Source organism: Phoxinus phoxinus (genome assembly GCF_949152265.1).
Source record: "Phoxinus phoxinus genome assembly, chromosome: 19".
Classification (NCBI taxonomy): domain Eukaryota; kingdom Metazoa; phylum Chordata; class Actinopteri; order Cypriniformes; family Leuciscidae; genus Phoxinus; species Phoxinus phoxinus.
The window spans coordinates 18,481,548-18,499,896 of record NC_136894.1 but is presented as its reverse complement, the minus strand read 5'-3'; the positions used below and the strand labels follow the sequence as shown (position 1 = coordinate 18,499,896).

At 36.1% G+C, this 18,349-nt stretch overlaps 1 protein-coding gene across 4 annotated transcripts in view; it reads left to right on the top strand.

Annotated features, from left to right (window-relative positions):
* The window catches only part of top2b (DNA topoisomerase II beta), a 51,962-nt gene extending 35,910 nt beyond the window's left edge, over positions 1-16,052 (top strand). For 2 of the 4 annotated variants that reach the window (XM_079590172.1, XM_079590170.1), the window contains exons 22-35: positions 792-926; positions 1,026-1,226; positions 3,320-3,515; positions 3,764-3,855; positions 5,654-5,809; positions 7,967-8,050; positions 8,140-8,337; positions 9,644-9,797; positions 10,015-10,179; positions 10,503-10,671; positions 11,191-11,273; positions 11,351-11,440; positions 12,839-13,062; positions 14,646-16,052. In XM_079590172.1, coding sequence (XP_079446298.1) covers positions 792-926; positions 1,026-1,226; positions 3,320-3,515; positions 3,764-3,855; positions 5,654-5,809; positions 7,967-8,050; positions 8,140-8,337; positions 9,644-9,797; positions 10,015-10,179; positions 10,503-10,671; positions 11,191-11,273; positions 11,351-11,440; positions 12,839-13,062; positions 14,646-14,810 — 2,112 coding nt within the window. In that variant the 3' untranslated portion in view covers positions 14,811-16,052. Of the gene's footprint in view, positions 1-791; positions 927-1,025; positions 1,227-3,319; positions 3,516-3,763; positions 3,856-5,653; positions 5,810-7,966; positions 8,051-8,139; positions 8,338-9,643; positions 9,798-10,014; positions 10,180-10,502; positions 10,672-11,190; positions 11,274-11,350; positions 11,441-12,838; positions 13,069-14,645 lie in introns of all 4 variants that reach the window. The other 2 variants (XM_079590171.1, XM_079590169.1) reach the window with 1 other exon arrangement.
* Positions 16,053-18,349: the final 2,297 nt, after the last annotated feature.

The following is an 18,349-nucleotide window of genomic DNA, read 5'->3' as shown; positions in this document are numbered from 1 at the left end:
TCAGGCTATCAAGATTTTTTTCTTCTTCTTCTTCATTTATCATTTAGACACCTATGTGTATGGCACATAGAAGGCCTTGGGACTGAGAAAACATACTGGGGGTGCAGGGTTTACCTCTTAAGAAAAGTATGGGTCATTTTTATATTTTGCTCAAAGCAATAAACTACAAAAAAAATCCAACGTACATAATCTTATAAGCAAAACTCTCATCATGTGTACAAAATAAAGTTAGCTAATAATTTCAGATTTTTTTTGTCTTCTCTTTCCATCTCTAAATAGTTTTTCAATTAAATCATGCTAAATATGGAAAAAACAAAACGTCTAAAGGTGCCACACATTAACTTATTTGTCCCAAACCCGGTTTAGTTAAACAGTCGGAGTCATCTGCATGACAGATAAAAATAATTCTCGTTTCCTGCAGCATTTTAGCAAAAGTATCTATTTTTCTGCTCACTGTGTTTCTGCTGTTGTTAAAATAACCGTGTCATCTGCAGCTCTTAATGCTGCGCTTTATGACTTTATCGGGAGAAAGCAACATACAAGGAGTTGAAAGGGCTTGAATGAAGCGCGTTTGGGTCTTCATTCAAATATTAGAGGATGTTACGGGATGCTCACTTTAAACTATAGAAACGTTAAATGGCGGTAAACCCGCGATCCACATAGAATTAAGGTCCGCCATTTGAATATCACTGCCATATACCATATCTTCTGATAGATGGAGGGATCATCAATTTCATGTTCAGATTAAGTTAAGATTACTCATTCTGTGCCTCTCTTTATGCTTTTCTTAGCTGCCCAGCTACAAGAACTTTAAAGGTATCATTCATGAGCTGGGACAGAACCAATATTTGGTCAGTGGAGAAGTGTCAGTCCTGGACAAAAATACCATTGAGATTATTGAACTTCCTGTTCGCACCTGGACTCAGGTAAGGTCACTGGTAGAAGTCTCGATTTTATGACATTAGATCTATTTATTGGAATCCCGTGTGCTAGTGATGCCAAAAATGACATATTTTTTCTCTCAGGCGTATAAAGAGTCGGTTCTTGAGCCCATGCTCCAAGGAACAGATAAAACTCCGCCTCTGATCAACGACTATAAGGAATACCACACTGACACCACAGTGAAGTTCGTGGTGCGCATGACAGAGGAGAAGCTGGCACAGGCAGAGGCGGCCGGCCTTCACAAGGTCTTCAAATTGCAGTCGTCCCTCACCTGCAACTCCATGGTACGAAGCTCCTTCCCTCCTGAAGCTCTTGAATCGAGCTAACAGTTTCACACCTTGATCAACACCGATTTTTGTCGTTGTTCTCTGTATTGACAGCACTCCAAATTTACAAAAAATTGAGCTCAATGTTAAAATTGACCGGAGTTTTCCTTTAATTTTGTGAATTGGTAGGTTTCGTTAGGTTTTGAAGAAATATACAGCTGAGTATCATCGGCATAACAATGAAAGCTAATTCCATGTTTCCTAATGATATCTCCTAATGGTAGCATGTACAGAGTGAACAGCAGTGGTACTGAGCCTTGTGCGCCATACTGAACTTGTGATCGATAAGACATCTCTTCATTTACTGCTACAAACTGATAACGGTCAGATAAGTATGATTTAAACCATACTAGTGCAATTCCACTAATGCCAACATTATGTTCGAGTCTATTTAAAGGGATAGTTCACTTTAAAATTAAAATTCTGTCATCATTTACTCACCCTCAAGTTGTTTCAAACCTGTATTAATTTATTTCTTCTGCTGAACACAAAGGAAGATATTTTGAAGAATGTCAGTAACCAAACAGTAGTCTGTACCCATTGACTTCCATAGTAGGAAAAAAAAATACTATGGAAGTCAATGGGTACAGACTACTGTCTGGTTACTGACATTCTTCAAAATAGAAGAAATAAATTAATACAGGTTTGAAACAACTTGAGGGTGAGTAAATGATGACAGAATTTTAACTTTAAAGTGAACTATCCCTTTAATAGAATGTTGTGGTCAATAGTGTCAAATGCAGCACTAAGATCGAGTAACACTAATAGAGAGATACAACCACGATCGGATGATAAGAGCAAATCATTTGTGACTCTAACGAGAGCTGTCTCGGTACTATGGTATGGTCTAAATCCGGACTGAAAATCCTCGCAGATATAATTTCTTTCAAGAAAAGAACACAGTTGTGAGGATACTGCTTTTTCTAGTATCTTTGACAGAAAAGGCAGATTCGAGATCGGCCTGTAATTGACTAATTCTGTAGGATCAATTTGCGTTTTTTAACAAGCGGTTTAATCATAGCCAGCTTAAAGGTTTTTGGTACGTATCCTAGAGACAAAGACGAATTAATGATATTAAGAAGAGGATCTATGACATCTGGAACTCTGACTCTATGACAAAAACATCAATGTATTCACTCATCCAAAAATTATTAGATCGGCTTGACGACAAGTTCCATGATTCCGCAGGAAATTTTGCGTCATTAACCTATGCCTTTGTTATTGTAAGAGGTTAGCGACCCCTAGCGGCGAAAAATAAATAAATACATATTGTATCTTTAACTCAACAAAATAAGTTAAACAATTTTCAACTTTTTTATGTTATAAAAGATTAAACTATTTTTAACTTCAAATGACTTAAAGGTAGGGTAGGTCAGAATTGTCGAAAAAAAACTTTTATTCAAATTTGTTTAAACTGTCTTTATATACCAATGCATAATTAAAATGTAAGTACTCTGATAAAAAGAGTATAAAAATCGAGTGACTCTAGACCGTTTAATCTTCATTAAACACAGCTCATTAATTCCATTCACTCCCACCTAATAACGGGTGCGCGAGCCAGTAATAACGGCGGTAGTCATGGCGACGTCGAGTGACAGTCGCGCAAGCCAATCCTGTGATTCGTCCCGAATGGAAATAATGAGCTGTGTTTAATGAAGATTAAACGGTCTAGAGTCACTCGATTTTTATACTCTTTTTATCAGAGTACTTACATTTTAATTATGCATTGATATATATAGAAAGTTTAATCAAATTTGGTAAAAAGTTTTTATATAAATCCTACCTACCCTACCTTTAAACATCCAAGTTGATTGTACTTACAAGTTGTTTGTACTTTTTACAGTGTAGCAAATACCAACAGATAAACTTGACACTATTTTCTGTGAGTTTTTCAAACCTAAGTAATCTAACACAGTTTTAAGGATAATTAAAATGTGAAGTGATAATACTAACCGCCTAGACATTTACCGTGGTCTATTGTGAAACGGGTAACTGAAGGTGTACCATATGATTTGTTTTTTGCCTCATGCTTTTTTCTCTCTGGTCTGTAGGTGCTGTTTGATCACATGGGCTGTATGAAGCGCTATGAGTCTGTGCAGGATATCCTGAAGGAGTTCTTTGAGCTGCGCTTGCACTATTATAAACTGAGGAAGGACTGGCTGGTGGGCAGTCTGGGCGCTGAGTCGGCCAAACTCTCCAACCAGGCACGATTTGTGCTTGAGAAGATTGAGGGAAAACTATCAATCGGTGAGATATTTATCCAAATGTCTGTCAGATTTTAAGATATTTTTGGTCTGCATTTTCTTCTGAAATATACTGTATGTATTTTTCCTGTCTTTTTGGTGGGTAAGTTTGAATTTTCACTTCATTGTAAGTGGTAAGCTTTACTGCAGAGGACAAATTAATGAAGCGCTCTTTAAATTAAAATTTGAAACAATAAAAAATGAATGTCATGTGTGCTCAGTGTGTTTTAAGTTTGTATTATTTTTTACCAGAGAACAAGTCAAAAAGAGATTTGATCCGAATGCTGGTGCAAAAAGGATTTGAATCCGACCCCGTGGCTGCCTGGAACAAAGCACAGGAGAAGGTATGTGAGGAAACAGATAATAGATACAGCTATGTGTTTATATGCATCTGTTAGAGGACAGCTCATGCATTAAAATAAAGCCAGAGCCTGACCCATACATTTTAAGAACAAACCCACAATTGAAGATGTGTAATATTACTTTAACTTTAATATTACTTTTTATTATTAATTATTTAAAAAAAATCAGAACTCAATGCAAACACCATAAGTTTAAATCCTTACTGATTATGAAATCTGGTTGTATCACGCACATAACGAGTATCTTTACCAGTTTTCTTGTCTCAAATGTCAAACATGCACACTTGGGGTGTAACGATACATGTACGGTGCTTGCAGTCGCATAGTCTCAGCCTCAGACGTTTGATGCATGTGGCACACTTTTCTGTAAACACATCAGAAGTTTCGAAGTTGTCATCTGATTGGTTGAATTCTACGGGATGTCCAAGAGAAGTGTGTTGCGTTCTTTAACGGTCCGCCTGGAAACAAATGCTGTGATGCCAAAACCCCTCATGGAAGAAGAACGCCGTCGTGTTTTTAACTGTGACAATGAGCGCTTATCTGGATCAACTAAACGCTGGATTTTCAAAAATATGTAAATTTCCCGGCACCATTGTTGCAGTAAACTTGCACAACGTTCTTGACTTAATTATTTATAGATGAACGCCGGTCTGTTATTGCAGGGACATCGACATTATATTTTCACGCCCTTACACATAACGCGGAACAAAACTAACTGTGATTGGTATGGCATTAGATATTATTTACACTGACTGTAAATGCGTGAGCCATGGATGCATTTACACTGCAATTACAATTGCATAAATAATGTTATGAGATTAATTTTTTAACATAACATTTTGAATATTGAAATCTGAAATGATAGAATCGATGAAATTATATGTTTAAATATGAAACTAAAACAGCCAGTAGATGGTGTCAAGCCACTGTCTTAACGAGTGAGTTCAATTATTAATTCAGACGATTCGTTCAAATAGGTTACTGATTCGTTCATTAACAAAAAAAACACGTGTTTTCACGCAGCAGTTCTGTGGAGTTTGGAACTTTTTTTTTCTTTCTGAAGAAACAGCAAAAAAGAAAGAATTTATTTTTCAACACTCTTCCCATGTGATAGTATCATATTATGTTATATAATAAATTATCACATACATAGGCTTTTTTATACCATTTTTTATTGTAACAGCCCTATAGTAGTGCCTTATTAACGGCTACAAGATGATGCATATAGCCTACTATTTAATAAGGTTTTAAAAAATGCCCCAGGAAATCAATTTATAGCGGAAATATCACCTCTTTATGGAAAATTTGTTGCATTAACTTCTTTTTCTCAAAGCTAAGCACAAGAAATACATCAGAACAAACTGTAAACTGACAGTAAAACGGACTTAACTCAACTTGTGTGATACATATACTGTCTTGATCTGTGTCGTGCTTTCAGCGGCTCGTGATATACTGTGCCTTGTGACAAGCTTTTGGCTTGTCAGAGCTATACACTGTCATTGACTTGCACAGTTTAATTCCCACGCTTTGATAGTACATAGAGCTCTTAATTTATTTAAACAAGCTGTGTTACTATGAGAAATTATTACCTCAAAATATAGATCTGTATGCAAGTGCAAGGTACTTCATCTACATTAAATACATACATCTCTTTTGCTCACATGCCAGCAATTACCGACCCCTGTTCTAAGTGTTTTAACAAGACTTTTGTAGTTTAGTTTAACTTTTTACTCACTGTTCATATCTCACTGTTTCTCTTTGTTTGGTCGGATGGCGACAGTCTTTGGAGGATGAGGATGGTGATGGTAATGACAGTGACATCTCAGTGGACTCTGGCTCCTCCTCTGGGCCAAATTTTAACTACATTCTGAACATGTCTCTGTGGTGTCTGACCAAGGAGAAGGTTGAGGAACTCCTCAAGCAGAAAGACCTGAAGGTATCACTATTACATTCATCAGTGTTACATTCAATGATTCATATCAGTTTTTATACACTTAATTAATATGACTGAACTTTGTTACTGTAATGTTATATCATGTGTGAAGCAATGTTGGAACCTTCTTTTCAAAGGAGTCACCCAAAAATGTAAATTCTGTCATTATTTATTTTGCTATAAGGATAAACAATATAAGGACAAACATTCGTGATGTTTGTCCTTACAACAGGAACATCACGTGAGCATTACAAAGATAGAAACGATAATCCAATATTTATACCGGTTGCCAAATTTTTACAATTTTTCTGGTTTACTGGTATATTGCCCACTTCTGTTCCCGGTTTTCTAAAGTCATGTAAAGTCTTTGTGTGAGGAAAAGGCAAGGGGCCTATACCATGAAGCCGATTTAGATGGCTAGCCAGGTATGTTTCAGCGTAGTTTGCGCTAAGCTAACCCTGAGTTTTGGGCACCATGGAAGTTGTTTGGCTTTTAGCGTGTTCATCGTCATAGTAACTTAAGCTCCACAGTTAACCTGGTCCGGGGCAGGTGATGTTCCAGGTAAGTGCAAACCACACTTGGACCTATCAGCTGTGAGCAAAGTGACACATGTCTGATGCAATAAAGTCACTCCACCTGTTTCTAAATTAAAGGCCACTACATAGCTAATTATTTTTAAAGACAAAATCGTCTGGCTTTTAGTAATGCTAATACTTATTTAGAATAATTATTTTGTATGATTTAGATATTATTTATGTAATTATTATACCCTTAATCGATCACACATGTAAAATTTTAGTTAATCAATTATTATTATTACGCACAGCTTAAATTAATAATTATATAAAGGTAATATAAATACGCTTTAGAATCAATAGATGAAGCTATAAAATGACTACATGTGAGCTTAAATGTTACATTTTCTCTATACCTTTATCAACTGTATAAACTAACTTCACAACTTTTACTTGCACTCATATAGCAATACTTTTTCTTTTAGTTGTCTCTTACATAGACAGCTATTTTCTTCTTGCTGTGTAAATTTGTTTAAATTCTTAATATTTTTCAATCTTGCAATATTCTGCAGAAGAGAGAAGTGAATTGTGCTGCTTCTCTTGCGAGAAATTAATCGCAGTTTCACTGTTCCTCAGCATCTGATTGGCTGTTCGCTACTGATGTCACACCTAAACTCCTAAACTCAGGATCAAAGCCTGAGTCGACAGAGAAAGTTGTTGATCAGCATCATGGTACCAACAAAGCCTGGTTGGATTGGTTTGGTTTTGTCAACTCGAAACTAATCCTGTAACCCTGAGTTTGTTCAACTACCATCATGGTACAGGCCCCAAATGTTGTTATTCACTGAAAATCGGGTGTTTGTTTATTTATTAGACAGCAACAAAAATAAATGCATAACAAGATGCCATCACAGTGACATTATACATTTAATCAGAACTGTCGAGGATAACACAAGAAAGTTACAAACTTATTTCCATTGTGGTCCTCGTTGTAGTCTGATAAAGATGGCAAGCAAGCTATAGATGACTAAAGTGACACTCAACCACATCCAAATACAAAAATAAAATAAACACAAATACATACACTACAATAATAAATACTCCTTAAGACTACATAAAAAACTCAATCTAATTAGCATTTAGCAACCATTCACCACATGCTTGATTAAAACAGCGATCCGACTGGCTTAACTTAATCTCAACTGGGAGTTTGTTCCATTCCATTGCTGCCATGTACAAAAAGGTGTTTTGCCCAGAAGAGCTCTTAAATCTACAAGGTACTATGTATGTGGCACTGCCTCTAGTTGAGTAGCTATGAGAGTTCCTAATAAGTTTAAAATAGTTTTTAAAGTACCTTGGCTCATTTCTATGCAAAATCTTTCGTGTTAATCTCAGTTTCAACTGTCTCACCCTGTTTTCGACTGTCAGCCATTTTAAATTCTTAAGTTCAGAAGAGCCGACATGGTTCCTATTGTTGAGGTTTAAAATCAACCTGACTAATTTATTCTGTGCCGTTTGAAGTTGAACTTTTATTCTGTACATTTATTCTGTATTGTAGGGTGAACTATTCATTTGACTAATAACAGCAGCAGGTTGAAACCTTTGCTGTTAACTTTGAGTGTGTGCTCTTTAATTTGTTGTATAGAAAGCAGAGCTGAATGAACTCCAGAAGAAAAATTCAGAAGATCTGTGGAGGGAAGATCTGTCGGTCTTCATTGAAGAGCTGGACGTGAGTCTCATTTATAGATGTTAGCTTAAGGATTGGGTTGAATCATGATGTGTGTGATAAAGTATTTGAGAGTTTTGTCTTTCTTCCAGCGTATAGAAGGGCAGGAGAGGGAGAGTGTGAACTCTGCGAAGGCCCCGAAGCTGGTGAAAGGGAAGGTGGGCAAACCTAAAGTGAAGAAGATGCACCTGGAAGAAACTCTGCCCTCTCCCTTTGGTCGCAGGATAGAGCCACAGGTCACACAGGCTATGAAGGCCGATGCCTCCAAGAAACTCACCAAAAAGAAGAAGGTGTGTGTGTGTGCGTGTGTGTATGTGTGCTGTATAGAGAGAGAGCAGCCTACTGTAGCTGAAATGTGTTATACTTACTCTGAACGTTATTACATAATATGTAATGTATTAAATATATTACATATAGTTGGAGAATACAATTAACTGTGATTTTTATTACGAAGCTAATTCAGTATAATTCAGAAATGTATGATATTGTGGAAGAACAATGGTAAATTTTTAATAATCAAGGGCTTTAGAGTCTAACCTAGGCGTTGGGAACCTTTTCTGACCAAAGATACATTTTATGTTTATTTTTGGCTAATGCATTTTCTTAAAAGAGCCACAGCAAATAAATAATATAATATTATATAAAAAAAATATATATTTTTTTTTCAATAATAGTAACTTTATTAGGTCCATAGCTAACTTAAACAGTCCCACCCACTGAAAGCTGCACGTGCACGCATTATCATACAACACATTTATAGGACATAAAAGGTCTTTGGGGCAAAAGCGAAAGTACCCAGTGAAATGTTTATTAGCACAGCAGAGCACCAGTTTCAATATGTGTCTGTCTAATCACTTTTAATATACTTTTACATTTTTGCTGTTTCAAAAAATATTGATTTTCACCACAAACTACCACAAACAAACAAACTATGTAGCTGCTTGAATCTGAGTTCAGGAGCTCTAGGTTACCACAGAAACGTAAGTGGTTTACCACATGATTTTTGTCAAAGAGCCTGGTGTGGCTTGCGAGCCATTTAGGTTTCCGTCTACTGGTCTAACCTGTCCTAGTTTCAGAACCTTTGCATTTTTTCCCCTATATAAAAGAGGGCTTTTTTACACAACAGATGTTACTGTTCTCTATGTAAGTAAATGTATGTCTGCATCCCAACTCAAACGCAGTGCTTTACTGCCAAATATCTTTTTTAACAAGAAATATCATGTAATATTATTAGTAACTGCACATTTGTGAAAATAGAATATTAATATTGTGATTATCAGTTTATGTAATTGTCTAGAGCAGGGGTGGGCAACTTCGGTCCTGGAAGGGCCACTGTCCTGCAGTGTTTAGCTCCAAACCTGATAAAAACTCACCTGCCTGTAGATTTCTAGCAATCCTGAAGCCCTTGATTAGCTTGTTCATGTGTTCGATTAGAGTTGGAGCTTAACTCTGCAGGACAGTGGCCCTCCAGGACTGAAGTTGCCTGTCCCTGGTCTAGAGCCATGTATCAATTATACCTAAATAGGCTGAAGCACAACTAATAAATGTCAAGCGTGGTGCAGTGTCTGTATCTAATGATGTCTGTGTTGGTGTCAGAGTGAGGTAGATCCAGCCTTGAAGTTGGAGTTTGATGAGGACAGCGCGCTGGGCTCCAATGGAGGAGAGAATTCCCTCATTTCTCCATCCGGCCTTCCCAACCCAGGAGCCAAACCAAAAGCTCTGCGGGTCAAGCGAGAGAAGAAAGAACCTGGTAACAATATTGGCACTGTATTTAACTAAAAGCATTTTTTTTTTAATGTTTTTATTTAATTATATATATATATATATATACACATTACATTTACATATTTGTGTAAAACACATTTACATACTTTCCCTGGGAATCAAACCCATGTCCTATGTACAAACCCAACCTCTACTGTTTGAACTACAAGAAAGCTCTATATATATATATTTCTTATCTTCAGGTACTCCGAAACAAAAAAAGCCACCAGGTGCTAAAGGTTCAGCTAAGAAAGTAAAAAAAAGGAATCCATGGTCAGATGATGAATGTGATGATGATCGTTCCGATAATGAGCTGGATGAAAATGAACCTGTTATTCCCAGGGACACCACATCCAGGAGAGCCTCAGGTGTGTGTGCTTCCATTAATACCTCTGTACAAAATGAAAAGTTTTATTGTTTTAATCACTTAAACCAGGCCTGAGTGATATGATCGTAAATGCGGTGTTATTTACACGTGAGTGTGGTGAAAAAAAAACATTTAATTATGTATCCATATATCTATGGAAGAAATAATTGACAAAAAATACTGCAGAGATGGTAACATTAAAACATTTTTAAGTTGAATTTACAATAAAAGTAAAGTATTCATACTGTTTTTAAATGACTCTTCCCATATGAAAACATGACATTTTAGACATAGCCTGAAATGTTCTATTGTGTTGTTTCACAGCTGTGAAGGCCAAGTACACATTTGACTTCTCTGAGGAAGAGGGTGGTGATGAAGAACAGGAGAATGATGGTTCAGCATCACCAGTTCACTCCTATAAAAACACAGAGCAGCAAAATGACGATGAAGAAGATGATGAAGACATTTTTCCTCCAAAAACAACATTTATTTTGTATGTTGTATATTCACATTTGGTGAATTTAACAAAGCCTGTCACAAGCAGTTTAATGCGATAGTTCACTTTAAAATGAAAATTATGTCATCATATAGTCACCCTCAAGTTGTTTCAAACCTGTATGAATTTCTTTCTTCTGCTGAACACAAAGGAAAATATTTTGAAAAATGTCAGTAACCAAACAGTTACCAGGTCCCATTGACTTCCATAGTATTTTTTTTTTCCTACTATGGAAGTCAATGGGACCTGGTAACTGTTTTGTTACTGACATTTTTCAAAATATCTTTCTTTATGTTCAGCAGAAGAAAGAAATTCATACAGGTTTGAAACAACTTGAGGGTGACTATATGATGACAGAATTTTCATTTTAAAGTGAACTATCCCTTTAAGTTTGGCAATAACAAGAATCTGAAAAGAATGGCAACTTTTTGTGAGGTCCACTTTTATTATTATTATTCTCAAAGTGACAATCAAATATGGATTCCAACTCTTTCATTTTAATGAAATAATTTTCAGGCCTACTTCACCAGCGAAGAAAAGGGACCCAGAGCCTGTATTGTCATCTAAAACGGAGTATGCTGACAAGAGCAGCGATGATGGTATGTACATGTCGGTTCAGTGGTGGTTTATCGTGTTAATAATGTGCATGTGTTAATAATGTTTATTTATTCTTCAGATGTGAAGTCAGACTGTGATGATGACAGGGGTCCAGTGTTTTCATCGTTTTCCAATAGTTCTGTTTTTGAGAAACCTCCAGCTAAAAAAGGTACTTGATCATGTTTAAATGCCAAAATGAACTTGAAACTGACCCTTTTAATTTCTTTATTTCTTCCTCTTATTGTGAATGATTCATGAGTGCATGTTATTACCAAAAAATAAATAAATAAATTGCCCTAGCAGTATTTCATCAAATTACAATAATGTATGTTATTTCCTGATCAAATCCTGATGGTGAAGATCTGCTTTTCATTGAACATCTTGTTGCACTCTTTAAATTACCAGTATAAATGCAATGGACTAGAAAGATATTGTACAGAATTTTACCACCTCCACTTCGTTTTGAGCCAGGAAAAACCCTGATCATGGCTGAATATTTTAATAATACATATCATATCCAAAGGAATTTGAGAGGCTGGGGTGGGTGGGACCTCGGTCACTCTAGGGGGTGTCTGGGGCATACAACCAACATTTTTTTGACTTGCATTGACTTGTACCGGAACTTTAAAGGGGGCTCTAGGGCTCTTGCGCTAGAGATGTGCAGATCAGCTCTAACGTCTCCTGAATCCGCTGTTAAAAAGAAATCATTCACCCGCCAACCGCGGGGTATGATATTCCTATGATATTCTCTCTTTTAGATATCTGCACCTGAACATCACATTACAATTATTCAAATTGTATAATTGTAAGCATGAAGTATTAAGCATGATGATATGGTTACATATTACACTAAAGTAGGCTGCTTTTAAATGAACATTAAACATTTATTTCAAATAAAAGTCAAAATTACATTTCCTTAATTAGCCTAAACACAGTGACAATTTAAGTTTGAAGGGATTAAAGCCTGTTTCATTACATCATTATTGGAAAACACTCTGAATTATTTCTGTTAAGCTTGTGTATATTTTTAGTTAAAGCTGTTAAGTTATAATAAAGCAATATCTCAATATCTCAGGTTTTTACTTTGTGTTTTATATAATGACCACTAGGAGGTGCTCTAGGCATATGTTTTCTTTGATTGGTTTTCCCTGAATTAAAAAAGTTTAAAATGAAAGTAAAAGAGTGACGCACATTCGTTTCATCTTACGGTGAAACGAGAGTCCCGTGTCTTTATTAAAATCAACACATTAATGATTTATCTCTCATTCCGATCCACCCGCAATTAATTGGAAAGTTCTTTTTTATTATTTGGCCCACCCTACTCGCGGGTTATACGCAGTATCCGCGGATATAACCACGATCCACACATCACTATCAAACGCTTCAAGCCGGAGGTGGCGCGAAATTTGACAGAGGCAGCCGCCCCGTAATTCTCAATGCAGGAGAAACCCTGCAGAGATCTTTACTAGTGGCCATGTAGCTCACCAGTTCAGCCCAGTTATGATCTTAACTAGTAGATGTGAATGGCCAGTTTCCAGTCTGTTCAAATTTTGTTCTGTTACTCCAGCTAAGAAACATGCAGACACGGCACCTAAACAGAAGAAAGCTCCAGTAAAAGCCAAGAAGCCTGATACATCCGTCTGGGACTCAGACTCAGACACGGGCACTAAAAAAGCTCCAGCAGCACCAAAAGGGGGCGGGAAAGGCCGAGGCAGGAAGAGGAAGCAGTCGAGCTCAGAGGAGGAGGTTTATAACCCTGTGAAGAAGACTGGAAAGACTGCCACAAGCAGGGTGAGTGTGCGTACCCACTACTACTAATAATCCTTCAAGCTATATCTGTATTACAGCTTGTGAAAAACAGTATTTCAATGCAGATAATGTAATGCATTTTAAATAGTTTATTAAAAAAGGCATCATATTATCTGTTTATTATCAAATAAATAGGAATGGAAAATTAACACATTGATTTCTGTGATTAATATTTGCTGTTTAATGCAGTAAAAATAGAAATAAGAATATAGAATCAGTATTGAATGAAGCTATCTTTGCATCGCTCCGCAAAGCGAGCGAGCGAGAGAGAGAGAGGGAGAGTGTCCGACTGATGGTCTCCATGTATCCAGCTGTGCTCAACCCGGTGTCCTCTTCTTGGAGGGGGCAATGGGCACGACATGCGAGACCCTCATGAAGGACCCTTGCATGTTGCCAGCTCCGTCGTTTTTGATTCATTATTCATGTGTAAAAACCACATCTTAAAATACACTTCAGTTGGATCATCACACAGGCCATTGGTGTTTGGACCCTGATGATTGCTGCTTGTGGCTATATTTTGCTCTGTGATTAATAATGGTGGTTCTTATTATTAGATGTTATTATGTATTATCAGTGTTAAATACAGTTTTTGCTGCTTAATATTTTTAAAGGAACACTCCGACTTTTTGGGACTTTAGGCTATTCAACTTATCCCCCAGAGTTAGATAAGTCCATACATGACTTTTTCATCTCCGTGCGTGCTATAAGTCTGCTTGACGCACCCACCTAGCCTAGCTTAGCACAAAGACTGGATGTAAATGGTTGCAGCTAGCATACTAATCCAAATAAGTGACAAAATAACGCAAACATTTTCCTGCATCACAGGAATAAACTACATTTGAAAATATATTAAAATAGAAAAAAAGTTCTTCTTAATAGTAATAATAAAAAAATTCTACCTAATTAAATTAATATAGTTAAAATTGGGCACAGTTAAATGTAATATTTATTATAACGTGTTAATGTGAATAAAGTTCACTTTAATTAAAAGTTTATTTTTTTATGTTCTGTTATTTGTCAATAAATGAAAATATAAAACAATCTGATCATTTGCTGTGTAGGCCTGACTTTCAGTTATACTACAAATATTGAATGGCTATAAATATTCCTTTTATTTCTTCATTGTAAGTTGGAGAAAGTCAATTTAATTAGAGGCATCAGTATCAGTATTAGTATTGGTATCAGTGATACTGGCCTTCATTCATAGTAATTAGTAAAAAAATGCCATTAAACAAATATTTAAGATATCAATATTTAACATTCTATCTTTATGTTGATACTTTTCGGCCTGCAGGGGGTGCCAACGGTCTGGTGATTATAAATCCAGGCTGGTGCTCAAACCTGTGCCAGTGAAAGCTTCAAAATAATGGCAGAACCACAATATTTTATAAACAATAAAACTGTGATGCACAGTGGTATAATGTAGCGCACTGCACTCAAGCTATACTCAGTGGTCAGATGCGTCCAGATAAGTCCAGTTCTTCACTTTGTCTTTAACTCTGGATCTTGCAGTTACCCATGAGGAAGAGTGCAGTGTCTTATGTTGTGTATGTGTTTGCATGTAGAAACCAAAGAAGGCAGTGTCTGAGGATGAAGATGATGACGACGCAGGCGTGAACAGCTTCAGTCGTCTGGACTCAGGCAGAGATCGATCCGGTCGAGCCAAGAAAGAAGTCAAATATTTTGCAGAATCTGATAATGATGATGACGATGACGATATGTTTGATTAGAAAACACACTCACACACACACTCAGTCCAGAAAAATCCTTGTTGAAGAACAGATTCACTGTCTTCTGCCCTGCAGAATTTTGTACATTTTACCCTCCATTTTATTTCTTCAATTGTGATGTTGAATTCTTTCTACTGTGTAGCTGTTTTACTCTTTTTATCGTTATTGCTATATTATTATTATTATTGTTATGATACATTGAAAATGTTGTTTTTTATCATTGAATTGTATTTGTCCTGAGCAGCTTTTAGAAATGTAGACTGCGGTGCGCTAGCGCCCTTTAATGGTTCAACGTTAGAGATGCCTCACCTTTTTGAGATGACTTGGAAATAAACATGAAATGTAAATTATTGGTTAGTCTGTAGCAATGGCAGTACCACTGAAATGTTGCAAAATGTTTGAGAGACCATTTTGTTTATTACATTTTGTTTATTACATGCTGTATATTACCACAGAAATGTTGACTCATCCTGCCATTTTTAAAAACGAGCTAAAATAGTGCTCTTGTAACGCAGAACCAGAAGTTGATCTGCATAGAAACGTTCTCCAAGGATGCAAAACAATGATTTAGAGACAACTGTAACAGCACAACCATTGTATGAAAGAACTGAACAAAATCAACACAACCTTTAACTCTATCTCACATTTTAAGCATACATTAACATGGACCATCCAAGCACTTCCAAACATTTTTAAATAAATAAATGTTTTATTGTTTTGCCAGAAGGGTTCATGGTCAAGGCAATGGCAAACATAAACTAAAGCACTGTTAATGTCCAAAAAAAGACAAAACAAAGGAATTATCTAAACTCCTTGGGTTCACAGGTCTTAAACAGAAGCTGAGAATTTCATTCTTATGAACTGTTTTTTTTTTTTTTGTTGTTGAAAAAACACAATGTTTTGTACGTGTTAAAGGACTGTTCCTTCGTAAGTTAAATTTGGGCCAACTTTGTGTTTAACAGTTGACTGCCTGTCAATGAAAAATCTACAAGATAAAAAGAAATCTAACATCTCAGACCAAACCCAACATTTTACTATCTGCTCTTCCATTGGTTCAGAGCTCATGCAAGCTCGTAATGATCTTCCCTTTTTTTCAAAATCAAAATGACAAATTTGCATCACTTGCTTTTTTTATGTACAGAGACCAGAAAACAAATGCAATGGTTTCGGCATACAGTATGACAACAGCAAAATTATGTTTCCTATTATTAAAGACAAGCACACTGTTGCATTTATGCCATGACCCAAGCTTATAACAATATCACATTCAGCAAAGAGCATTGAACAATCCAGATGAGATGCCTGGACCCTTAGCAGTCAAGCCGGCCCACGTGAGGTAATTTTGATAAGGGTTATCAAATGTGTCTTGTTATTCTTTGTTACTGAAAGAGATTTTTCAAAACACATTTGGAACATGGATTCTTAAAATCTCTTGTGACATAAAGTTATGATAGTTAGATATACAGTATGCTAACTCAATCAAACACAATGTCAGAAGAATTTTTTTTTACATCAGTTGTTTTTTTTTCCCTGTGTAACAAAGCATATTGGGTATATACAAAGGATACAGCTTTCATAGCTTAACATTTTAATGATTGAGGACTGTAGATGCGAAGGGAATTGTGGGGTTTTCGTTAAGACATTCATGAGCTGTTTTGTTTGTTAACTTCAAAGCTTATGCTGCTCCAACAAAAATCAAAGCAAGTTTTTGGTCCCACTTTATATTAAATGGCTTTAAGTACAATGTACTTACATAGAAAAATAAGTACAATGTACTTATTGTGTTCATGTTGTATTGTAAAATACTTTTTCTGCTATTGCGGTGTGATACGGGTAAGGTTAGGGTCAGCTCATTCCTTATTCACATTCAGACGAGTGAGTCTGTTCTCCCTTATGATATGTTTTCAGAGAAGATGTGCAGACAGGAGGAGAATGTTTTTAAATGGACAGTTCTTTTTTTTTATTCTGCCATCATTTCCTCTTTGAGACTAAGTAATATACATTTTTTTATCATTTTAATATCATGGAATGACCAAAGCCATAAGACTTATTTTCCTCGGAACACAAAAGAAGTTCATGCTGAAAGTCGTATGGGCTTGAAATTAGGTGAGGGTGAGGTAAATGGCAGATTTTTGGGTGAATTATCCTTTTAAGTAAAAAAAGTAAACAAAGATCCTATCCAACACTGGGAATAAATTATTAGATCAATTGATTGCAGTTATGTTCCAAGTTAAATTACACCATCAAACAAAATTATCCACTCATACAAGACAAGAGAAAATAAAATAAAAACTATTTTAAAAATCATATGACATCAATTCATCAAAAATAACATCTGTCTCAAAAGACATCTATCTTATCCTGGTCCTCTCAGGGGGGCAGTTTAAGTGCACTAAGGGTATAATAACTAAAATGCCTTTATGCAGACAAACTGCTTTACAAACGACCACACAGCCAGCACCTGCATTGTGCACCTTTATAAGAAAAATTGCATTGGATTTGATAATAAATCAGCCAAAGAGAGTGTCCCATTGCAAAACCGATAATCCAGCGACACTTGTATTTTAGGAAGAGGTATTTTACAAACTCAGGATCAGTTTAAATGAAGCTCTGAAGAGAAAAGAGTCGACTTCCTGATCAGAGCATCATATCACCATCTATTGTTTCACTTGAAAAGGAAATAATAGTAAAACAATGATTTCAAAACACAATCATATCAGCATTTCCACCACATGGGATGGATAGTTTCACTGCTTAAAATACTCTTAAAATGAAAGGTTTGGGATTGTTTACTCATCCTCATGTCATTCAAATCTGTATGACTTTCTTTATTCCATGAAACACATAAGGAGATGTTTTGAATAATTTTCTTGTTGCTCTTTTCCATAGAGTTAATGGGGACTGAGACTGTAAAAAGAGTACCCTAAATGTACCATAGAAGGTGTTTATACGACTTGTGTGCTGTTTTCCATGTGTTCTGATGGAATATGACAGCTTTGAGATTGATCATGAGAGTGCTGCAGGGATGACATAATTTTGTAGGCCAACCCTGGTATCACCCTGGTTCCCTCGACAAAAAGCCAAAAAGATTTTACATTGACTTTGGGATTGTTGCAGGCAACAAGCAGCGACCATCAATAATTTCATATTTACACCTGTTCATCAAAATAATCTCCATAAACACAACTTCTAGTAATTTTGAAGCCATAGCCTGAACTAAAAAGCTATAAATGAACTATACACTATGTCGCACACCTCCATCCTGAGCCCCTCCGGCAAATCCATTAAACTTTAATTAAAACCTACATGCTGGAAAGTTTGAGTTAGAATAGTTTGCAAGAGCAATAAACAAACAAAAACAAACCCATTTACTTGAAGAATATAGAACTGGAAGTTCAAAAATGCTAAGTTGTTTTCCGGTTTACGACTCATTACTGCAGCACTCGACTGACATAAAATCAAGTTTGCTTTACTTTTGTGTTAGGAGCAAAACAAAAAAACACTTTATGACATCCAAAGACTTCGAATATTGTGCATGA